Source organism: Ascaphus truei, chromosome 16 (genome assembly GCF_040206685.1).
Source record: "Ascaphus truei isolate aAscTru1 chromosome 16, aAscTru1.hap1, whole genome shotgun sequence".
Lineage (NCBI taxonomy): Eukaryota > Metazoa > Chordata > Amphibia > Anura > Ascaphidae > Ascaphus > Ascaphus truei.
Genome location: NC_134498.1, coordinates 48045633 through 48071072, shown reverse-complemented (window position 1 = coordinate 48071072; position 25440 = coordinate 48045633). Strand labels below are relative to the sequence as shown.

General features: G+C 48.5%; 1 protein-coding gene across 1 annotated transcript in view; it reads left to right on the top strand.

Annotated features, from left to right (window-relative positions):
• The window catches only part of AMOT (angiomotin), a 32977-nt gene extending 8386 nt beyond the window's left edge, over window positions 1-24591 (top strand). The window contains exons 4-12 of the mRNA XM_075573485.1: window positions 1933-2077; window positions 3786-3878; window positions 8805-8950; window positions 12519-12668; window positions 14642-14832; window positions 16798-16920; window positions 17955-18187; window positions 18350-18565; window positions 20039-24591. Coding sequence (XP_075429600.1) covers window positions 1933-2077; window positions 3786-3878; window positions 8805-8950; window positions 12519-12668; window positions 14642-14832; window positions 16798-16920; window positions 17955-18187; window positions 18350-18565; window positions 20039-20139 — 1398 coding nt within the window. The 3' untranslated portion in view covers window positions 20140-24591. The remainder of the gene's footprint in view (window positions 1-1932; window positions 2078-3785; window positions 3879-8804; window positions 8951-12518; window positions 12669-14641; window positions 14833-16797; window positions 16921-17954; window positions 18188-18349; window positions 18566-20038) is intronic.
• The last annotated feature ends 849 nt before the right edge of the window (window positions 24592-25440 follow it).

Genomic DNA, 25440 nt, shown 5'->3' with positions numbered 1-25440 from the left:
GTCATTTTCACGTAGAAATCCTTTAACCGCTTTACCGATTGCTGCATGTGCTTTTTTTTTTTTTTTTGGTGTGTGATGACATCATCACCATGGCATGTGACATCACCGGCAACAAACATTATGTAGCTGTATGTGCACATGTAACATCTCCTGATGAATTCATGTCAAACAGCTTTGCGGAGGAACGCTAGTTTTGTACATCTTGCTGCAGCCTCTTAAAGCGGTCCTGTCCTTTTTATATTGGTGTCAAATGGGACCCCCGCAGAAAATGAATATATGCAACGTAGTGTAATTGTGCCGAGTACCTCCTTACACACCGCCTTAAGAATACCTAACGGCGAATAACTAAACCCTTTCACTGCCAGTGTATGTATCCCCATTCTGCCACTTTATACAGGAGTGCCCAGTATCTATCTATCTATCTATCTATCTATCTATCTATCTATCTATCTATCTATCTATCTATCTATCTCAGACCTCTCTGGCTGTACATGGGTGAAGTTTGCAGAGCATCGGCCTATGTGCTTCACGTGGAGTTTAACTTGCAGCAATAACGGCTACGTCCCCCGCAGGGAGTCTGGGCAGTGTAGGAAGTGGCTGCAATTCTTGTAACCTGTGCTGTTTCTCTGGTCCTGGTACATGTTAGCTGGTTGTTAGTGCATCGTTATGCCGCATGTACAATGAATACAGAATGTTACTTCTCAGGCAGGCAACACCTGCAGTGTCATTACTGCGGGAGAGTATATACAACACGCTGTTCTCTGAGCTCCTTTGCATGGAGTCGCTGGCGCTCCGCCTTGCCGGCTCTGCGCTGGCGCTGCCTCGCCAGCTCTGCTCGCGCTGTACCTCGCCGGCTCTGCGTGGGCTGCTGGCACTGTGCCTCGCTGGCTCTGCGTGGGCTTGTGGTGCTTTCTCGCCGGCTCTGCGTGGGCTGCTGGTCAGCTGACGCTCTGCGAGGGGCATTTTGCAAGGCCCGCTGACGCTCTGTGCAGGGTGCTGAGCAAGGCCCGCTGACGCTCTGTGCGAGGCACTGCGCGAGGCCCGCTGACGCTCTGTGCAGGGTGCTGAGCAAGGCCCGCTGACGCTCTGTGCGAGGGACTGCGCGAGGCCCGCTGACGCTCTGTGCGAGGGACTGCGCGAGGCCCGCTGACGCTCTGTGCGAGGGACTGCGCGAGGCCCGCTGACGCTCTGTGCGAGGGACTGCGCGAGGCCCGCTGACGCTCTGTGCGAGGGACTGCGCGAGGCCCGCTGACGCTCTGCGCGGGGCCCGCTGACGCTCTGCGCGGGGCTCGCTCACGCTCTGCGCGGGGCTCGCTGACGCTCTGCGCGGGGCCCGCTGACGCTCTGCGCGGGGCCCGCTGACGCTCTGCGCGGGGCCAGCTGACGCTCTGCGCGGGGCTCGCTGACGCTCTGCGCGGGGCCAGCTGACGCTCTGCGCGGGGCCAGCTGACGCTCTGCGCGGGGCTCGCTGACGCTCTGCGCGGGGTCCACTGACGCTCTGCGCGGGGTCCGCTGACGCTGTGCGCGGGGCCTGCTGACGCTCTGCGCCGGGTCCGCTGACGCTCTGCGCCGGGTCCGCTGACGCTCTGCGCGGGGCCAGCTGACGCTCTGCGCGGGGCCTGCTGACACTCTGCGCGGGGCCTGCTGACACTCTGCGCGGGGCCCGCTGACGCTCTGCGCGGGGCCCGCTGATGCTCTGCGCGGGGCCCGCTGACGCTCTGCGCGGGGCCTGCTGACACTGCGCGGGGTCCGCTGACGCTCTGCGCGGGGCCAGCTGACGCTCTGCGCGGGGCCCGCTGACGCTCTGCGCGGGGCCAGCTGACGCTCTGCGCTGGGCCAGCTGACGCTCTGCGCGGGGCCTGCTGACGCTCTGCGCGGGGCCTGCTGACGCTCTGCGCGGGGCCTGCTGACGCTCTGCCTTATCTGTTTCAGATGGAAATGGAAATCCAGAGGGTTTCCGAAGCTTATGAAAATTTGGTGAAGTCCTCGTCCAAGAGGGAAACTTTGGAGAAAGCTATGAGAAGCAAACTGGAGGGAGAGATCCGCAGGCTGCACGATTTCAACAGGGATCTCAGAGGTAGCGCTAGGGGAGGAGCTGAGCATCTTTATACCCCACACCCAATTTATAGCTGCAGTTCCATGTAGGACCATAATACATAGTGGGTTTGTCATCATGTGCAAGGCAAGTTTAAGTATTTTTATTCATTTGATTGTAACCTGACATTTTTGACGGGTTACCCTCTTCACTCCGCATTATCTCTCTCTTATCCTGGCACATTCCTTAGTAGGTCTTCTGACGGGGCATATCTTAGATTACATTTGATTGCACTCTGACTAAGGATAAACCATCATCCCATCTCAGATCCCTCTGCTGTGAGGGTGGGGGTGGGGGAGGGTTAAATATTTAAAAATATGGATGTTCTATCCCTCTGTATTTCTTAACATATTAACCCTCGCCAGCACTGCACCTGTCGCAAGCAACATGCTTCTGTCCACCAATTACTTTGCTGAGCTAATCCCTCCAGATATGTGATAATCTAGTGAATTATTTGACCGTGAAAGGGTATTTGGAGCATCTAAGCCAGGGGCGGCCAGCTCCAGTCCTCAAGGACCCGCCACAGGTCTTCAGGATATCCCTGCTTCAGCGCAGGTGGCTGAATCAGTTGGTTAGTCGTTGACTGGCCAACTCCGGTCCTCAAAGGCCACCAACAGATCAGTGTTTACGGATATCCCTGCTTCAGCACAGGTGGCTCCATCAGTGGCTCAGTCTTCGACTGAGCCACTGATGGAGCCACCTGTGCTGAAGCAGGGATATCCTGAAGACTTGTTGCTGGCCCTTGAGGACTGGTGTTGGCCAGAGGTACTGCACTTCTCACCGGGCCTGAGAAGTGAGGGTGTTGACATGGATTGCCGGTCGGATGCGTCGGTGCCGGGATTATCGTCCCAGGCCCTTATGACCGTATAACTCAGGTATTCTGCTCCGTCTGGTTCTCTAAAGATTTTCGGGGAGTTTTCTAAGTTGAAGGCCTCTCCCTCCCGAGTGACATCTCGCCTGAGGGCTGTGTGGGAAAGACACTAAATTCCAGCCGACTCCCACACCTGACATGGAATTTGCTGCTCGCCGACACGCACTGCGCGCTGTTTCACCTGCAGCGCTACGCAGGCGGTGGGTACCTTAAATCCCCCCCGGTCTCTTAGAAAGAGTAAAGACATATGTTCTTATTTTGCAAATTGCCTTTCCTTCATCCTCCCTCCCCACCCCTCCTAACCCAAAAGTCTTCGTGTTTTTGTTTGCGGGTTTGTTTTTTGCGGTGCCTCGTTACAATGGCTGCCGTGTAGAATTTGGCTGCAGCTCAGCCGTTGTGCAATGTCTGCCGCATTTTATATCTCGTTCCTTTACTAGCCCCGAACAGACGCGCTGCGTTATAACCTTGTAAAAGCGTGTGCCTATGTTGTAAGTCACCTGTGAAATGTTTATAGCAGGGAGTGGCCAACTCAAGTCCACCAGGGCTACCAACAGGCCAGGCATTAGGGATATTATCCCTGCTTCAGCACAGGTGGCTCAACCAGTTGGTCAGTCGTTGACTGGCCAACTACAGGCCTCAAAGGGCTACCAGCAGATCCGAATTTACGGATATCCCTGCTTCAGCACAGGTGGCTCAGTCTTCGACTGTGCTGAAGCAGGGATATCCTGGAAACCTGGCCTGTTGGTAGCTCTTGAGGACTGGAGTTGGCCGCCCTTAGTTTATAGAGATACCTAAGTACGTGTAATTGTTCCTCTGCAGAACGCATGGAGACCGCCAACAAACAGCTCGCGGCGAAGGAGTTTGAGGGCACGGAAGACAGCAGGAAGACCATATCCCAGCTTCTGGCGCAGAGTGAGTGCCGCGCTGCGACCTTCCTTCCGGAGCGCAGGCGTCTGGTCCCTCGCTCACTGGCGTATGTGACATCTCGTGTGTAATTGCCTTGAAAAAAAAAAAAAAAGATAATATACACACACCTATAAGTATCTTTAAATCGTGGTTTGTACAGCGTGGGAAATTGGGGTTTGATTTCTTCTAGCTGCTCCCTTCTGTTTGATGTTGGTGAGCAGGTCGTTCTCCGCCTGTCACGGGAACGGGCAGGGACTCGGGACAGCCTGTGACCTGCCCGTTCAGAGCCCACCTTACAGAAGAAAGGAAAAAGCCAACTTCCAAACAGAAGCTGACAGCAGTTTTGCTTTAATCATGTCTACATTTTGATTTAAAGGAAGCTCATCTGCTTACAGATTATTGTTTCTTGGTGTTTGCCGGGTTGGGAATTCAGCGGAAATTCCTCAGAACAGAACTTCTGCTTTTTTTTTAACACCAGGGCAATTCTTTTACCCCCACCCCCTTCATCCCCACCACCCCCTTCTTCTCTCCCCCCCCCCTTCTACTCTTCCCCCCACCCTAGTTCATCCTTTCTGCTCCCCCCCACCCCCTTCTTCCTTTTCTCCTTCCCCCACACCCCCTTCTTCCTTTTTCATTTCTCCCCACTTCTCCACCCCTCCCTTCTTCCTTCCCCCCCGCCCCCGCCACCCTTCTTCCTTCCCTCCGCCCCCCTTCTTCCTTCCCCCCCCCCCCCCTCCAGCCCCCCTTCTTCCCCTGACAGAATTATTCCTGGTACACCGAAAATATATATTTGTACTGTGACAATTTTGGGGGAATTTCTCCTGAAATGGATAAGCATCGTTCCATTGGAACTATTTCTAGGTCTTTCATTTCCGGCCCAGTAAAGGGTTCCGTTTCCTTTAATGTCCCCCCTTTGGCCCAGGCGCACCCCTGCGGACCCCGTGACTCGGAGTTGGCTCTGTCCTGCTTACGCTGGGACCTTTCACTTTTTTAACATGACCTCGTGGACATGCCCTGTCACGGATTGCGGGCACTCAGGTCACTTTCACTGGGGGGGAATTTGTGTTAATCCGCGTTCCTTCAATTAACAGTCTGTCATTACCACTGCAGTTTTAATTAAAGGCAGCAGTGGGAATAATTATAATCTGTAAATAAATAAACATCACACATTGAGGAATAATCTCACCACTTTTTTTTATGGTGGGGAGTGGTTCTGCAGTAAACGCTTCTTTGTCGCACACATGCGCGCACACATACACGTGTGTGTGTGTGTATATATTATATATATATATGTATATATAAAAAAATAGAAGAAAAGAAGCGCTTTAACAATGGATTTAACAATGCTCATATGTGGTATGTATATGTATATATCCTTTCTGCGTAAGGCTGTAAATATTGCCTATGTGACAATTCATAAGGTATTTTAAATAACATTTGGTATCGCTTGCGTACTTTTAACATTCCTGCCTGAGCGCACTGCAGTGCGTTTTAATGCGGATTCTTCCTGGATCTCTTCGCGCATTCGTGAGATTACCGCTTCTGCTTTTCGCAATTGGTCTTGTTTGTGTTGCTGGGTAGATTCACAAAGATGAAAGCCTCACACAGATCGCTACAAGTGGCAATCTTTTTGATCCATCCTGTTTTCTTGTAGTCTCTGCCCGCATTTGCTGTCATCGCTGGATATTATTCCTTGGAATGCAATCCTGCTGGTCTGACGGTTACTGGGTGTAAACGGCCCCAGGGACTATGCAGTTATGCGTTCTTTTGTTTAGTTCCTGTTCCCTTGTAGCTGAACAAGCAGTGCAGACGGTGACAGCGCCATTCCTGACGCTTGCAGTCATTCCGTTAAAGGCGCAGGCAACGAAGTGATGCTCAACTCCCCAACAGGTCTGGTTTTCAGGGTATCCTATCTTCAGCACAGGTGGCTCAATCAAAAGCTCAGTCAAAGACATTAGCCTCTAATTGATCCACCTGTGCTGAAGCAGGGATATCTTTAAAACCTGACCTGTTGGAGTTCACCACCCCTGGTTTCATGGGTAAAATCTTAATTTGGGGCGACTATAATGAATTTCAATTAATTTGTGAACGACTGACTGAAAATGTTACCTTCACTTAAATTGACAACAAAGACTGCTTTTAGGATGGGAAAAGTGATTGACACGAATGCCCGTCAGTTAAATAACATGCTGGCACACTGCCTGAGCACCAATTGGATAGGTCAGAGGTGCGAACACATTTCGGTATACAATGTTTTACACACATTTCCAAGATGAAACTTCCCATAAGCATTGACGGCTCTCTCTGTCTGGGGCGCTAGAATGCTGGAAGCAGTTGGCCAACAAACCTTGTTTTGCTAATGTGCTCGTTTTTAGTCTCGAGGTCTGATGAGCACAGCGCCAAATACTGTGGGTTATGAACCTCACACTGCATTACTGGGGGACCCCTGCCTCGCTGAGCGAGGATGCAGCTGCCATCAATGGCAGCCACGTACCAAATCTTAGAGGAAACGTCACGAAAGCTCCTGTTTGTGAGACATTAGGTGCGAGTTCCATGAGAAAAAGCAAAAAATCCCAGTAATTGGGCTATTCTGGCCCAAACCCACTGTGGCAAGGGAGCAGGATCAGGGAGCTAAACCCATCGCCTTTACAGGCACACGGAGTCCTGTAGCTTTTATTGGCGGGGTTTGTGCAGAAGGGATAAAACTAACAACGGGTAACATTTGTGGGGAGAAGGTGAAGAGGAATCCTATTCCTGGGGGGACAGTGACAGGTGCATCCACTCCCTGGCTGTAAAAGGGAGCACCCTTTCCTGTCCATGCAGGAACAAGCACTGGGGCATACCACTAACAAAGCATAGCAGGGGACCGTGGGCAAAGCATCTCAGGCTGCGTTCAAACAGAATGCGATGTGACGCGCGCGCAAGTTCGCCACGCTTTTACTTTGGTGTGTGAGTTTTCAAACTGAAAACGACCCCGGCGGCGAAGTACGGCGTTGACACCGGTGCACTTGAAGGAGACAACTGAACTTGTGATTTCAAGCGGCAGCCGCGTCACGCGCACTTCGCCAGCCAATCACAAACACACACTTTTTTGTTTCTTTTTTTATTCAATGGCTGAGTAGTCCCGCCTCCAAGTCGGTTCATTCTGTCTGCTGGGGATGAGCACGCATCGCCGAGCAGACAGAGGCGCGGACGCGCAGTTTCCTGTCTGAACTCAGCCTTACTGGGAAAAGAGGGGCGTTGCCAAGGCAACTGGCTGGGAAGCCACAATGGGATAGCAACATTGTTGCAGTCTTGGCTGAGGAGCAATGGCTGCCTCAGAACAGGGAGCTTCCGGGAGAGGTGCCTTCAACTGCGACAGCCCGATACTTACCGGGCCCCTGGTCGATACGCTGGGAAGTCCTCGTCTTCTCCGTGCGGGAGTCCCGCGCCGCTGCATTTACTCCGTCGCACCTTTTTGTCAGGGACGGTTTTAAGAGGCGCCAGGAAAGTGTGCGGTATCAAGACGGAAACAGAAAAGCGAAGAGCAATTGTCGCTCTAATCTGAAAGTGATCCGGCCGCGCATTAATATAAATCCACTGAATCCACTGCCAGTTCTTCTTCTTACTATGCAAATGTTCTTTTGCATTCTGCCCAAACCCGCCAGCGCCGAGTATGTCTGACAAGTTAATTTTATCTGGTGACCGTTTCCGGGCCCTGCTTACCCCCCGGTAATGATGAACAGGCGTCCATCCCCCCATCCCCCGGCAGTTATTTCTCTTTAGAGAAGGGGCTTTAAGGTCAGTAGTGGGGGTTCAGAGGCTGGAATTATTTGGGGACCCCCCGTGATGTGGTTTTTTATTTTGCATGTCTCTCTCCCGAGCAGGAAGAAGCTACAGATCTCTAGCACTGGGCACCTTTTTTGTCGCGCTGTGTTTATTTTTTTTCGCAGGGTATTGGGGGCGCGGTCCCCGAACACCATTCTGAATTTTGTTTAATTTCATACCTGGCTCTAAAAGTTATAGTAGTCCCATAATATCTCCATTCCTGGGAACATGCTGACTTTATTCTCTGCGTTCAGTTGAGTTTGGGGGAATGTTTTGGGGTTTCTGGTGTGGTAATGGGGGTTATCCAAGTGCAACTTCGCACCAATTTTGCCCCAAGTGAGAACTCTTCTCTCGGGCTGATTTATGTCCCGAAGTTACCACAGACGCACACCCATCTTCAGGCGCACACCCAGATGTTTCTTGTGCATAGTTGGAAATAAAGGGATGGTGGTGATGCTGATTTTAATTACTGTTTAATTGCATGAGTCACAGGACGGGAATTGAAGAAGTGGGGAGGCTTCGAGTGCACAGTGGGGGCCATTTGAATATCGCTTTTCTCTTTTTATTTTTTATACAAACTGTGGACAGAGGTCACAGTGATTGAACAGAGGATATGTTGCACAGAAAAGGATAACCATATTCACCCCATCTACCCATGTTCCACCGATGCTGTTAATGCCATGTACCATTGTGGCATATATTCCTTTACTGCATAGGCATCCACGACCTCCGCTGGGCGACCGTTCCTTGTATTTACTACCCTTTCAGTGACAAGCTCCCGCATGCTTTCACTATATGTAAAACTCCTCGTAAATGAAATGTGAAGTTTTCGTTGCCGATTTTGTGCAGGAAATATAAACACCCCCCCTGGGGTGGGTTGTATTTGATAATATAACTAGGGGTGCAGCTGTGTCATTACTGTTTTATTGCTCGGGTTATAATAAATGTGTGCGTTTGGTATTCAATTGTAAGCAGATCTATTCTGCATTAATGGAACTCGCTGGAGCTTCTGTAACAATGTATCCATTCGAGCAGCCTGCGCTAGCTGAGCGCGCAAGGCGGGAACACGTCGGAGTGGCATCGTGCGTCTCTCATGCCTGTAACATCTTTCTCTTTCCCTCTTAGACAAGGAGATCCAGAGGGAGAAGGAGAAGCTGGAAATGGAGGTTTCCTCTTTACGCTCCTCAAATGATGACCAAAGGAGGCATATCGAAATCCGGGATCAGGCGCTGAACAACGCGCAGGCCAAGGTGATGAAACTGGAGGAGGAGGTAAGAGATCAAACAAGCATGCAGACCCATTCAGAGACAGCTGATCATGTCCCTTTGTCAGTAGGATACTGGCTGTGGTGTGATGCAGACCAGGAGCAATGTACCGCCATGTTTGCTCAAAAATAGGGATTAAAACCCCTCTGCTTTTCCTTCCAATGGGGGCTAAAAGTTTCCCAAACCTTGAGGATAGGCTACCATATTTAGTATTTATTACAAAGATCTCAAATCGTATCACTATGAAGAGTGAGTGATAAAGCTGTGGGATCAGGGAGTAAATTCAGCTATAATGCAGCATTGTGGTGCATTAAGTATATGTAAACGAAAAGATATAGACTTTGGGTTCCTTTTACCCCCAACAGCAGGGGTTCTCCACTCTGCCTCAAGTCACCCCCCCCCCCCCCCCGCAAGAGGTCAGGTTTTCAGAATATCCTGCTTCAGCACAGATGGCTTAATCTTCGAATGAGTCACTGATTGAGCCACATGTGCTGAAGCAGGGCTATCCTTAAAACCTGACCTGTTGAAGGGGGAGGGTGTCTTGAGGCCTGGAGTTAAGAACCCCTGCCCTACAGGAACCTTACACCGGGAATGATGTTTCCAGCACAAAGGGCAGCATCCAAGTGTCAGCTCTTGTGCCTTACTTGGTGGAGGGATGTAAGAGTAAAAGGGTAATCAGCATTGACAGAGGTTAAAGATCGATGGCCTGTAGCAGAGCTAAGGAGCTCTCCGCTGCTAAGTGGTGTTGGAAATGCACCTTCCTCACAAGCGCTGCCCGGGCACTGTCGGGATAAGAGCAATTCTTAGGAGTTCAGAATGAAACCTTTTCATGTTTGGCTCTCACGCCCGGGAGGCATCAGGCGGCGTGTGATGTTCGCAGAAAGTTTACCAATCCGTATCCGTGTGCGAGAAACAGCCCACAACGTGGTCTGCCTCCAGCTATTTCAAACAAACACGCTAAGGACGTGCCGAGAGGCTTGTTTTGTTTTTTGTTTAAAGGTACATTTCATGTTTGGGACTTCAAAGGTCTCTGAGGTTGTATTTCACTGTGTAAGGGGCAGATTAATGGCGCGGCAGATTAATGGCGTGTCGGTGCTGGAGACAGCGCCCAATCTGGCGCTAACTCCCATTCAAGCCCATGTGAGTTACAGTTGAATCCGGAGCTTGATGAATCTACCGCTAAGTACTTTAAAACTTCCCAGCAGACCTGTGTGCGGTGGCACTGCCACCCCTCCCCGGGCGAGATTGCTGTGTACCCACGGTGCCCCCTAAACTCTCTGCTTTTTTATTCTGAACAAAAAAACAAAGGAAGGGCTTTCCTACATGTTATTGTACAGAGGAGGGAGAGGGAGTAGGGGTGTGATACCTTTTTATTGTACCAACAAGTAGTTGATACGTTACAAGCTTTCCAACCTCTCGGGATACGGGTAGGACCTGATTAAGGACCCTGAGAGGTTGGAAAGCTTGTAACATGTCAACTCAACTCAACATCAATCTCTCCCTCCTCTGTCACTACATGAAAGAAAGGACCAGCACGGCCCCCCACCCTTCTGTGCCTACAAGGGCAATAATGTAACTGCAATACCAAACATCATTGTGAGCCCCTCGGAAGCCAAGGTGTAACTGGTTTTATTACTGTTTGTTAAATGTGCTTATTTTACCCATTAATCTGTTTCTGAATCGTTTAATCAGGAAGCGATGGTTTGAACCCACCCAAGAATCTGATTCGGATGATAACTGTAATCCTCCTGCACCCCCGCCCCTTTTTTTTTTTTAACTGTAAAAATACCTCTCTTATGAATTTTAAAAGCAAAGGAGATTAACGTCTCCGGAAGCAACGCCGCCTTATCTGTTCCCGGGATGTTGGACATCGCTGGCATTTTATCACAGTTGCCCTCTTGACGCCACTAAAGAATTTAGACCCCTGGTCAGTGATGGACAGTAGCGGAGTTGCCAGTCACTCATCCCATAGCACAGGAGTGGCCAACTCCCGTCCTCAAGGGCCACCAACAGGCCAGGTATTGGGTATATGCCTGCTTCAGCGCAGGGGGCTCAGTCTTCAGTACCTTGAGCGATGAGTATAAACAGAGAATTCCTGCCATAGTTTTGTCAAGTGGCATCTACAAGAGACCCTGTAAGTACTCTGAATACTCGGGATTCTCTGCATACTAGAACTGGACCATAAAAGGCTCTAGAAAATTGCGCTGGAACATAGCTTTATATTGCCTACCTCAGGTTTAACCCTTGACTTGCCAGAAAGGCCAACGCAAGTCACACTTCCAAGACGACACCTGGCTCCGATAATCTATTTAAACATTTGAGCCGGCCAGATTGCTGTATACTGTACTTATATATTTAAAAAAGAAGAGAGATATGGGACTGGGTAAGACTCTCTTTGTGGTATTTTTAATCTTTATTATTTAGGAGTAGTGGTTGCAGGAATGAACCACCCTGCAGGGGTGTTGGAGGCCAATACAATCAGGGTCCGCCATTTAATTAAGTAAACAAACCACGAATCGCCGTCCAAGTGATTTGGAAGCTGATGCACAGGTGGAGAAGGAATTCAAAATGCTGATGTGTGGTGACTGACACAGGGGAATAAGCGGTGCGCTGCTCTCCCCTGGGGACCTGACAGGTTAAGGAAAATAATATGCAAAAAATGTGACCAAACTGGTATTGGTCTGCCATGCCTCCGACGAGCGTGCCTAAGCAGGCCCGAGTAGCTGTTTGTGATGGCATCATCCACCTGCCGCTGTGACTTGTAGGGAGTCGGTAATCCAAACACTCAGTAGAAATGTTCTTGCTCATTTTGAGAGTTTTTGAGTCTTGGTATTTCCTGGCTGGAGTCCCAAACATCAGGCAGATATTTGGCTCGGATGTCTCTCTTTTTTTAGATCACATGTTTTCTTTTTTCGATACACGGTTTTCTCCCCCCCTCCTCCGTTCCACAGGCTGATTTAGTAATAAATATATCTGGATAAATAAAAAAAAAGATGTTCAGGGTGGGGGGGCTCATTTCCTACTCGCTATCGCTTCTTCTACAAAATATCATTGTTTGAGCCCCCCAATATAATAATAATAATAATAAAATCTGTTAGAACTCACAGCCACGGTACTCCCATACAATCTTGGGAAGACACTTGCAGATGTTTCTGGAGCTGAAAAACAATTAAAAATTGCAAATAAAGTGTGCAATTAACAATGTGCCATGAATCTGGATCACATTTTGATCCGGATCACTTTGCACCAGCTGGTCCATGTGCATGACGATTGTTAATCTGGTTTCTTGCGTCTCAAACCTGGCGGATTTATTTGACGGGAAGAGAGAAACCACTATTGGCGCACGTTTTGGTACATATTCCAATAATGTGCTCCCGATCTCCTCCTCCGATGCAAGTGGAGCTAAACTGGACCAGAGCAGCTTGATACATTGATGCAAAGTTGACCATCAAAATGGTCGTGCCGTTGGCACCTATTTTTAGAGCCGCGCTCCAGTTTGCGACACTTGATAGTGTCTCGCGTGTCAGTGCCACGGAGACTCCACGGCTCTGACCTCCGCTCCTCCTTGTTTCAGCTGAAGAAGAAGCAGGTTTATGTGGACAAGGTGGAGAAGATGCAGCAGGCTCTGGGTCAGCTTCAGGCCGCCTGTGAGAAGCGAGAGCAGCTGGAACACCGGCTCAGAACCAGGCTGGAGAGAGAGCTGGAATCTCTCCGCATGCAGCAGGTAACCCCCGTGTGTGTGTGTGTGTGTGTGTGTGTGTGTGTGTGTGTGTGTGTGTGTGTGTGTGCCGCATGCAGCAGGTAACCCACGTGTGTGTGTGTGTGTGTGTGTGTGTGCGCCGCATGCAGCAGGTAACCCACGTGTGTGTGTGCCGCATGCAGCAGGTAACCCACGTGTGTGTGTGTGCCGCATGCAGCAGGTAACCCCCCCCCCCCCGTGTGTGTGTGTGTACACACAGGAATATCCAGCTCCATTCCTAATGTGTGTAATATTGCATTTGGAGACAATAACAACAATTCCTTTGATCTAAAGTTGAATTATTTATTGTAGTTGAGATATAAAGTACGCTTCTGGCACCTTTTTTAAAACACAAACACACACACACACACACACACACACACACACACACACCAAAGTGCTGTGTGTGCACATTACTCTGTGTTTGCACAGTCAGGATGTGACAGAGCCCTGAGCCGTCCAAGTGTCCTGAAAAAACCACGAGAGGTGGAGTGTGGTGCGCTGCCCGCGGAGCGAGCAAAACAATCGTCTTGTTTGTTTGTCCAGAAAGAAAATGTGTTTAAATCATGCTCCATTCTAGCCGCTTCTTCTAGACACTCCTCTGGTCACTGACTGCGCCCTGTATACTGTGTCCTGCTCACATCATGGGGAGGAATTTTAACGAACTGAGTCTTTTCGCCAAGTCAATGGCTCATTGTTACAGGGCATAATACGTTCAGCTATTAACCCTTTGCAGTATTCTGTTGGACCATAGATTTAATGGGGTTGAATTCAATTTAAAATCCCTCACGGAGTCTGAGACCTATGAACACCCATGAATCGAAACATGGAGACTTTTTAAGGATAAGATGGAAATATAAACTTTGGTATGTATGTTATGTATGTATGTATGTATCTATGTATGTTATGTATGTATGTATGTATGTATGTAAGTATGTATGTTATGTATGTATGTATCTATGTATCTATGTATGTATGTATGTATGTATGTATGTATGTATGTATGTTATGTATGAAGCGTTTTATATTCCCGGCTACATCCTGGTCACAAGAAGTCATTGTAAAATCTTTGAATTTGAAGGTGTTGGAATTAAAAAAAAAAAAAAACAAACCTGCCTAATCACTCACTAGGCCGCATGTCACATTGATGCTGAGCCTTTTACTGTTAGAATCGTATGCTTCCACTTCCCAAACTTTGACATAATATATAGTGTGTGTGTGTGTGTGTGTGTGTGTGTGTGTGTGTGTGTGTGTGTGTGTGTGTGTGTGTGTGTGTGTGTGTGTGTGTATATGCAGAACAAACCTCCCACATGGCAGGTGTACAGCTGGTGGCTTTCAATGTTTTGTACTGTAGGAGTATGTTCCAAAGTTAAAGCTGTTCTGAGAAGATTGACCAGCTTGAATTCTTCCAATTTGGGCTAACATATACTCGTGACATGTTTTATAACATTTTTATTTTTCAACCGTCATGCTTTATTTGGAAGAAACCCATCTTGGTAACGTAAAGAAACATTTTTATGCTGTCTACTGATATTCCGGTGCATCTGTCCACAGGGACTGACCTGGGAAAACTGGGATGATTCTAACTTTTGTTTTTATGGGAACTGCCCCATTATGAAGTTAGTGACACTGAAATATTCCCCCCCCCCCCCGCCCCCCCTTCAAGTGAAACCTACAAACACGGCACCGGGAGGAAGCATTTAAAGAGCCTGGACTCATGACCACTGCCCCGCGCACCCACAGTGGCACTCACCCACCGTTAAGGCCAGCCACTGCCACCGACTACACTTCTGTCCCTTTTTGTCTCTGTAGGACTCCCAACAACACAATTAGATTGTAAGCTCTGCGGGGCAGGAACTCCCTTTCTCTTTTGTTTCTCTTCTGGTAACAATATTATCTGTTTTGCAAAGCCCTGTGCACACTGTTGGCGCTATATAAATACTATGCTTCTGTCCCAGCGTCAGGGGAGCTCTCAGTCCCCCAATGTGTCGGAGTACAACGCCGCGGCGCTCATGGAGCTGCTCAGAGAGAAGGAGGAGCGCGTTCTCGCCCTCGAAGCGGACATGACCAAGTGGGAGCAGAAGTACCTGGAGGAGAGCGTCATGAGGCAGTTTGCGCTGGATGCAGCCGCCACCGTGGCCGCGCAGAGGTGAGGGTCCGCACGGTGTCTAGTGCAGGGGTTCCCAACTCCCAGTCCTCAAGACCCCCTCCCCCCCCCAACAGGTCAGGATATCACTGCTTCAGCACGGGTAGCTCACTCAGTCCCTGCTTCAGCACAGTTGGCTCAATCAGAGGCTGTCGAAGACTCGGCCCCTGAGCCACGTGTGCTGAAGCTGGGATATCCGGAAAACCTGACCTGTTGAGGAAGAGGAGGAGGAGTGGGGAGGGGGTCTTGAGGCCGGGAGTTGACCGCCTCTGGTGCAGTGTGCTGGGGATCGCTGGCACAGCCTCTGCTTTTATTACATAACAGCAAATGTGTTGCAGATTCCTCCTGCTGGGAATGGGTCAAAAGGAAATATCTGGGGTATTCTGTTTTTTTTGGTATTTTATTTTTTATGTAGATATGTATTTCATAGATTTAAATTCTAGTGGACAGAGCGTTCCAAACCTCACAGGCTTCCCCCCCCCCCCCCCCCCCCAAACCTCACAGGTTCTCTCCCTCCCCCCCCCCCCAAACCTCACAGGTTCTCTCCCCCCCCCCCCCATTCTTTATACAAAGTAAAGCTAGATTTGATTTGCTATAAATATGGTATTCTGCTGTGCACGCTCCAATTCTGCGAATATTCCTAGGCAGAGTTCCGTTCTCCTGTACACCGTGCGGACACTTTGTTACACGTCGCAGAATACAGGAGTGGATGGGATAGCGCTTGTGTTGCACACCCGCCTGACAGTGCAGGGATTAGTGGGAGTTAAAGATGCAGGTGTTTTTAGCTGGCTGCCCAAGCTGGGAACTCGTTATAAATGTGTTTGGAATTGGGCCAGCCCCTAATTAGCTGGGTGTGCTTTGTATGCATTCCATGCTTATCTTCTCTCTCTGCCCTGTGTGCAGGAATTCTGCACATACAGTATCCCAGGGACAGAGCTGTTTGAGGATTATAAAGTAATAACGTTGCAATGCTACTCACTCAGTTTATTGGTATAAGCACACACTTTATTTTGTATTGAATGACTTGTTCTCCGGTTGTGTATACAGGCCTTTTGAACTGCAGTTTCTTTCTGGCCAGGTGTGTGTGTGTGTGTGTGTGTGTGTGTGTGTGTGTGTGTGTACACACACACACACACATACACGTATGTGTGTGTGTGTGTGTGTGTACACACACACACACACACATACACGTATGTATGTATGTATATGTGTGTGTGTGTGTGTATATTTGTTTTTTCTTTTTTTCGGTGCTTTGTGTAACACTTTTGTGCACCTCTCATTATACATTAATCCCAACACCATGTTTCTCCCAGTTTTGTTGGAGGCACCATATTAATGGTTGATTAGATTGCAAGCTCTTCAGGGCAGGGTTGCCTGTCCCCAGGTGTCTTCTTGTTAAATCTGCTACTCCCATTTGTTTCAAGGGGTTTCCTAGTTAAGGAGGTATTCACCTCCAGCATGCAGGCATTTTCGGGAGCCTAAAATGGCCACCAATAACAAGCTGCTGATGAGCCAGTTCTTATTTGAGGCCCCTGGTTGGCTCACACGCGTGAACCTGTCCAGAGGACATCTTGGAGGGGAGCAAATTCTCTCCTGTAATAGTTAAGTTGTAAGAAAAATACAATCCTACAGGAGGAGACCTGCTTGGGTTAGACGCCCCATAAGAATGGATGGTTTCAATTTGAAATCTTTCTGTATGCTAATTATTTAAAGTGCTAAGTAGGACTTGGTATACCGGGAGATAATGGACCCTATTTACTAAGCAGTATATATTCCATAAGACCCCCTTCTAGCATCTGAAGACCCCTTACAGCCCATCCACTTAAATGGACCTTAAAGTGTCTTCCAGCGCCGGATGTTGTCTTATGGAATAATTATCACTTATTAAATATGGGCCAGTATGTTCTGTAACGGGTGGTTCTGTCCATAGATGAGCCCTGACCTCACTCATTTCTGTCTCATTGTTAGAGACACCACGGCGATCAGCCACTCTCCCAGCGGGAGCTACGACATCTCTCTGGAGGCTCGGATCCAGAAGGAGGAAGAGGAGATCCTTCTGGCCAACAGGAGATGTGTGGACATGGAGGGCAGGTAAGCTGAAGACTCCTTCCCGGTGACCCCGGTGACCTCGGTGCTGGAAGTTCTGCGGCACCAGTGTGCCACAGACTCTCATCACCCACCATATGATCTCTTGTGTGGCCCCTAACATCGAAAAACCAGTGTAAAACCCTCCTCTCCAGCCCCCGTTCAGCTCCCTGAGAGCGGCGGACAACGTCCACTGGACATCACAAGGGTCACCAGAGTGCCGTCCAGTAGATGTCATTGGGACACCTGAGGGTTTTTTAGGTGCAATTCCTCCATAAATGTTTTTGAGAACCACAAAATACTCAAACAGTCCGCATTCAATTTTCGGAACAGTCATTTCTCTTTGGACATTATAAGGCAGTAAAATGATTTCTCTAGGGGAGGAAAGGGCAGGCATTATTTCTTTCATCTATCCACAAAAATGTGCAACTTGCAAATGGATATCCCTGGGGCGCTCAGCCTGAAGAAGGCGCTCTGTGCTAAGAACACAGCGCAGTGTCCCCTCTCCTTGGAACCTTGAGCGTCCCTTATCCCCCTGTGCTTCAGGCAGGGGGCTCGTCCCCACACAGTTCTGGGTACAGCACTGGGAACCTTGTCGGTGGTGATCCAGATATAGTAGGGATTCCGGTGTTCATTTTTTGCTTTCAGGCGTTTTCATTTTATAATGATAATAAAAAAATAATCTGTGTTTGCAATGAGAAATAATTGGCGCGCATTTTAAATTGGTGTTGATCGTGCACTTCGTTTTAGTTTCCATACCCCCCCCCCCCCCCCCCCGTGATGTCTCCTACCGTTGGCCAGGCTTCCACGAGAGTTTGAATAAAAAAGGCGGCTTCGTTTGCGGTGTTTATCGGGTTTAACCGAAAGTGCGAGATGATCAGTCAGTGTTTTTTCTGTGTTTTTCAGTTAAAACCTAAAGCTGGAATCCCAGTATATAATGATATTACCGTGCGCGCGCGTCTGACCATCGCTCTGTAAAGGTAGACTTAGAGGTGGAAGCCCGAGCCTGAGACTTATCTTTCCCCTCTGTCCCTCCCCAGGATAAAGACGCTGCACGCGCAGATCATTGAGAAGGACGCCATGATAAAAGTGCTTCAGCAGCGTTCCCGTAAGGATCACGGCAAGCTAGAGCCGCCTTCCTCCATGCGCCCGTCCAAGTCGCTGATGTCCATCTCCAATGCGAGCTCCGGCCTGCTCTCCCACTCCTCCACGCTGAGCAACACCCCCATCCTGGAGGAGAGGAGGGAGGACAGGAGCTGGAAGGGCAGCTTAGGTACGGTCTGCCATCTTTATGCGCTCCCAGGAATGCTCACGTCTCGCGTCTCCTTGGTTCATATTTCACGGAACAGGGATGTATAGGTACAATGAAGTTTAAGGAAGTCGGAACTGCAACTTACTACCTTCCCCCCCCCCCCCCCCCCCGCTTTTCCTTCAGGAGTTCTCCTGGGCACGGAATACCGATCCGACTCGGTTTCCTCCACTCCCTCGCCCGTTCTTCCATCCACGCCGCTGTTCTCTGCGCACGCCAAGACCGGGAGCAAAGACTGCTGCACGCAAACAGACCGAGGCAGCGAGCAGAACAAAGTGAGCGCGTCTCCTGGCGCCGTGCGCCTGGCCACTCCGAGTCCCCTGTACAGCACGGAAAGAACAGGTACTAATCTATATTGTACACTCCGAGAGGCCAGGCACCTCACCTGGCTATTTGCCCCTGGAGTGATGCATGGCTAACACACACACTTTGCACGTGACAAATGCAGAAGCTGTTACATCACTAAGTGCTTCTACTTTATTACAACTCTGTATAAAGGTGCCGTCCTGTATACTGAAGGAGCAATGATGTTTGGGCACCATTTGTAAATGTTTTTTGACTGCCGGATGTGGACTGCACTGATCACCGTCATGTCCTTAGTAATGGTGCTGCGAGCCCGGTCACTCACCCCTTCAGCAATCCAGGAAGATGCTCGTGTGTAAGAAAGATCTTCGCGTTTCCAAACGGTGTGAAAACATCGGCACGCTTTATTTATAACAACATGTGTAGAGAATTTGGCAAATCAATAAACACAATCTACTAGTATTCGTTATATTAACATAAGGGGTTAGCGCGCCGGTCCTCAAGTCTAGAAGACTGGTGTTTTTACCCCCGAAATATATCCTTATTGAGTTTCTGAGAAAAACACAAGTATATGTGCCTAGAATATCAATATAATAAAGGACTGCTAAGATACAGGTTATAATGAGTTCTGTGTCATACAGTATATACAATAGGTATATAGTAAGTTTCAAGTAAGAGAAAATAAAACAAATTCACTTGCTAAAGACAAGGAAATTATGAGTTTGTGTTTTAAAGATGCAATTCAAGCCTGCGAATTTTATACATGCACGCACGAATGAACGCGCACACACATACAAGCGCACACACACATACACACGCGCGCGCGTGCACACACACACAATGTAAACATTGGCAAAAAACTTCACCACCATTTTAAGTGCTGGGACCTTTTCTTACACAATACCATTTGTAAATTGCACCCAGTGCAGCTTTTCTGGTGTTCTGATATCCGGATTTAAAAACCCAACAGTAATTGAGTCTTCCTCTTTAATTTGGAGCTGGGTAAAGCCACATCCCTTTGTATCATTAGCGTGCATTCATTGTAGGCTCGTTCCATAAAAGGTATCAAATCCTTTTGAGTACTTTGTAGATGAAATTATAGTGTATGCAGCCTTTGAAACATCATAAGTCTCTTGAAGGAAGAATGAAATTTTATATATATATATATATATATCATGGGGCGGGCAGCTCCAGTCCTCAAGGGCCACTAACAGGCCGGGTCTTGGGGATATCCCTGCTTCAGCACAGGTGGCTCAATCAGCGGCTCACAGCTGAGCCACTCACTAATTGAGCCACCTGTGCTGAAGCAGGGATATCCCTATCAATGGCTCACAACTGAACCACTGATTGAGCCACCTGTGCTGAAGCAGGGATATCGTGAAACCCTGCCCAGAGTTGAAAATAATACAGTTCAGCTCCAGGGACCCCCTGTTCCCATTCTATAAGAGGGGGGGTGGGGGGGGGGCTTGCTTTAATTACCAGTTAACGAGCTGTTTTTATTTTCCCTCACAGATGCGGTTTTCCATCCCAGCACCTTGGATAGAAAGCCCGCCCTCCCCCCGCCTCCGGCGCCGGATCTCAGCGACGGCGAGCTGGTGGAATATCTCATATGAGCAAAGGACAGACTCTTTTTGTAATATTCTTGGTATTTATAGGAACAGCTGCCTGCAAAATAATTGTGATGCATTATCTGGAGGCGACGCAGAACAAAACAAAAAAAGGAAAGTTTTGTGGGGATTGTTCTTTTTCTCTCCTGCAAACTCATTTATATTTCTAAAAAGAAATATATCTACATTTTGTGCTGAAAGCGAGCGCGTCTGTTCCCGTTCCTTGCTGGAGACCGTTTGCGCGCGTTGCAGAGCAATCCGTGCAGGTGTCCAGCAGTGAGTACATTAATGTACAGAACAGAACGGCTTTCCCGTGCCTGGGGCGGCAGCCACGTGCATGGCAGGGGACGGCATCCACGTGCGTGGAAGGGGACGGCAGCCACGTGCATGGCAGGGGACAGCATCAACGTGCGTGGCGGGACGGCAGCCACGTGCATGGCAGGGGACGGCAGCCACGTGCGTGGCAGGGGACGGCAACCACGTGCGTGGCAGGGGACGGCAGCCACGTGCGTGGCAGGGCTCGGTGATCAGTGCGTTTTTGTTCTCGTTTAAATGCTTGCACCCAGCAGCAGGCAGTTGGGGGGCAGTTCCACTTAGAAACAAAGGGAAAGCGCTCGGTCCGTAACGCCTCCTGTGCCGCGTTTAACGTTGGCGTTATAAGATGTGTTTAATGGCTTTGTGACGTTCGGCCCAGAACAGCAGGTGCTGTGCAACGCACACGGGTTCCAGCCTCTGATCCAGGCTGGGGAGGAGCGGGCGTTCGAGTCTCTCCTCGCTATTTTACATGGAATAGTACAGGGGGGGTTCACCGTTGTGTGATTTGGGAGGAAAAATCTCTCTGGGGTCCAATTCTAGTCACTAAAGTGCTTCAGCCCCCATTGTTTCCTTAATGGCTATTTAAGCGAATGTGTTTAATGAAATTAATACTCTTCCTGAGACGCCAAAACCTTCTGATGCTGATATCAGATTTTGGATGTGTTTTATATATCCATAGTGTACATTGTCAGACGCGGGAATGGCCACACAGAGTAATGCGTAAAGAAGAATGTAGTGACAACGGCGACTCTTCCACTAGCGGCGTTAACTAGGAATTAGCTGAGCCCCCTTAATGCTGAAGAAAACGTACCTTCCCCCTCCGAATTCTCATGTAGTGCTCAATATTTTGGTGTGTTTTTTTTTGTGGAGTTTAACCCTTTCAGTGACCCAGCTGCCAGCAATGCACTGCAAAGCAGCTGTGAAAGGGTTAATATTCTTTTTCTAATGTAAAAAGCTGCAACATCTTCTTCTTTCTGGGTGGCGCGGTTCCATAAGGTGTCTGACTGCGCACACTTCTCAAGTGGCTGGTACATGGAGTGAGCGCACTTGTTATGGCCAACTCCAGTCCTCAAGCCCTCCCAACAGGTCAGGTTTTCAGGATATCCCTGCTTCAGCACAGGTGGCTCAATCAGTCCATGCTTCAGCACAGGTGGCTCAATCAGAGGCTCAGTCAAAGACTGAGCCTCTGATTGAGCCACCTGTGCTGAAGCTGGGATATCCTGAAAACCTGACCTGTTGGGGGAGGGCTTGGGGACTGCAGTTAAGCTCCCCTGTTGTATTACGAAAGTAAAGATTAGCGCAGCAGTTCCTCAGAGAGGAAATTAATCTCTTGCTGGTAGTTCAGGGGTTAATAAAAACAATAACCTTTTCAATTCATTTTCCTATCCTAAAAAAGCCTCTAATTACACCAATCTCATTGCTGTCACGTCTAATTAAAACCGGCGGCGCTGTTCAGCGGAGAGAAGCCTTCCTAATTCCATGCAAATATATTCAGTGTTAGGTTTGTTTGTAGCTGTGGAAAGCACACGAAGGTTGTTGTAACAAGTGTGCGTGTACCAGATATACGCATTCAGATATAGGGGGCCCGTATCCGATCCGTGCTGTATGTACAGGGCAGCTACTATAAAAGCATGTGTGCGGCCCGCAGGACGTTCGCAGGCAGTACCGGCGCTTTGTAATGGGCCAACGTAGATTGTTCCCGAGCTTCTGAAACCTCGCGGTTTTCGCCTGTCCCTAACCTCGCGAACAAACGGCCGTGTCACCGTGGCTGGAAATCGTCTTTAAGGGTTATGCGCTAAACCCGGGGAGGCCAACGCCAGTCCTCGAGGGCCACCAAGCAGGTCCGGTTTTCAAGATATACCTGCTTCAGCACAGGTGATGCGGTCGTTGACTGAGCCGCCTGTGCTGAAGCAGGGATAGCCTTAAAACCTGACCTGTTGGTGGCCCTTGAGGACTGGAGTTGCCCGCGCCTGTGCTAAACACTTGTAGCTTTTACAGTGTGACTGAAGTTCAGTTGAATAACTGCTACATTGTGTCACGCGTTACCGTGGCTTAGCGGACGTCTCCCTACATTAACCCCTATGCTGCTAGTAGCCAATGGACGTCTGACTCCAGTTATAACTGTGCTGCTCTGTTCCTGAAAAGCTGCATTCCTGCAGGATAACCCCACATCAAAAGGGAGCAAGTCATGTAAATAGATTAGAAACTTGCTGTAAATGTGGTGACTTTTGCCATAACGTCTTGTTTTTTAGCGCGCGTTACACGTTTACATCTTTGTGCTTATTTTTTTCCCCTCCTTTTGAACCGCCGCACGTTTTTTTTTCTTCCCATAAAAACAAAGTGTTATCTCAAGACGGCTTTGCACTGCCAAACAAAAACATATGAGATGAATGTGTCTTTTTAGGTAGCTTTTTAATATCCTCTTTTTTTAAAATATATATATATATATTATTTTTCAGAAGGTAAAAGTGTAGTAATATTTCTCCGTGGCACGTGGCGGGAGCTGCAGCGTATTGCAGAGCAATGTGTCGCTGACCGCTCTGGCAGCCGGAGGGTTAATTTAAATACTTGTATTGTTTAAAAGCACCGGGTGTGGTGTAACCGAGTAGAACTCGGTAAGATTTCTTTTATAACGTTTGAAGAATAGCTTTGTGCTTCTAAATAGGTTGCATTTTCATCCTTCCAAGTGTTTCTTCGGTGCTGTGAACTGGCAGCCTGTTTAATTTTTATATATATATATATATATATATATATATATATATATATATATATAAAAATAAATAAAATCTGGCTAGACTTTAGAGCACAGATGGCCAACTTCAGCCCTCAAGGGCCACCAACAGGCCATGTTTTCAGGATATCCCTGCTTCAGCACAGGTGGCTAAATCAGTGGCTCAGTACTTTAGACCACGTGCATCACAGTCAGCTTTGTTCTTTATCTGTCTGAGATATGCAGAGCGTCTTCCCTACTTTTTCACCGTTTCATTGCCCTCTTCCGGCTCTGTTGTAAGACTCGGGCCAACGAAAAGCAGAGCGTTTATGGGGCATTCTGGTGCCAGCCAAGTCTTCGGCAGGGAGATGTCCCATCTGTGCCAAGGCATTTTATCCTGAGCTGCTGCTCTAACCTCACTCCGCGCTGCCAGTGCCTGGCGTTTAGATGGGAACGGCGAGGCCTGGGGGGGACAGGAAATGTTGGCTTCCTGGATATTCACAGCATGTATTTGGTCGCATGCCACATACCGCTCGCCTAAATGTCGGATTGCTGTTGCTAAGGATTCTGGGTATGGGCATAGGAGTGGCCAACTCCAGTCCTCCTGGATCACCAACAGGTCAGGTTTTCAGGATATCCCTGCTTCAGCACAGGTGGCTCAGTCAATGACTGGGCCACCTGTGCTGAAGCAGGGATATCCTGAAAACCTGACCTGTGGGTGACCCTTGGCATAGAAGATGCAATGATAAGTTTTGCTTCCTGAGTCCACGACAGAGACTGCGTTTCATATCTTTCACCGCGTTTAAAACGTGGAACGATAGACTTACTTAGGATTGTTACATTCTAGGTTCAGTATCTTGAACTGGTTAAAATTCTTTTCTGGAGAATGTTTTCTTTTTGTGGGGTGACTGTTGGCTTCTTAACAGGGGGGGGTAACAAGGCTTGTATATTTTTGGTGCCTGGACCAATATTATCCCAAGTCGGGGGGTACTGGAAGGCATTGCAGAGCAGTGTCCTGCATATCCCTCTGGCATGGTAGGGGTTACTGATGTTCATACCCCCCAGAGGTGTAACACAATGAATAAATACTATGTTACTCCAGTAAACTGTTACATTGATGCCATTATGGTAACATGACACTTCTGAAATTGTTACCCATTAAGAAGAATCCCCTTTAGGTGTTATTACCAATGGGTAACGCAACTTTTGAAGTGTCGGAGTATTATCAGTGGAACAAGCTTTTTATCCTAATCTGGGATTTTTTTCCCTTTTTTATACGTTTGTATCTTGGCACAAAATCTTTCCAATCGTGTAGCTGAATATAAAACGATGTGTGTATATATGTGAGGATGGCTGGGAAGAGAGAGGGTCGTTCTTAGAAGGGGGTAAACTTTGGGCAATGTATTTGCTGGGCAAAGGTTGTTTTATTTTGTGTGGGGGTGGGGGGGGGGGGGGGGAAGGGGTTTGTACAGCAACTTTTTACAATGTTTTGTAACAGAAGAAGGATTATTTTTGCACTATTCTGTTTTTCTGTTGCTATGCTCCTAAACTGGAAAATTAAAGAAGATAAAAAACCTGCTAATCTGTACAATCGTTTGGTTTTCCTGTCATTATAATTCTTGCCCTTAAATAATGCCGCTCCTCTGTGTGACGCTTTAACGATTCAGGTCAATGTTTGATTAAAATAGGATCGATTGACTTGCATCGGGATGGGGGTACAATTACACGGGGGGGGGGGGTTATATATGAACACATACTTCAGTTAGGCTGCGCTTATAGTGCCTTGCGACGTCGCTCCGAAACAAAGCGACCAAAAATGTTGATGCCGGGTAAATTTGATTTTTTTTTTTTTAGAGACAGTCGCCACATGTGACTATCTCTAAACCAATCAAATTGCGCGGCCCACCCCTTTTAGTGACGTCACTGGCCTTGTCACCAGCGACGTTGCTAAAAGCCAAATTACAACTTTCGCCAGTGGCGACGGGCGACGTCATCGGTCGCGTCGCCAGCACTGTAAGCGCGGCCTATTGCGGACGAATACAGAAGCAATAAACCTTTGTTAGAGAGTTTCTAAAATCTGTGCTATCGGTGTTAGGAGTATTAACCCCTGAACTCCGGGCTATCTTGCTGCATGCCTCATTATTATCGTTTATTTGTAAAGCACCAGCATATTCCGTGGCCCGGTACAGAGCGACAATTACATCAACTGAGTGACATACAAATAAGGACAAACGAGCGCAAACAGGTACAGGAAGTAACGAGGGCCCTGGTCCCAGGAGCTT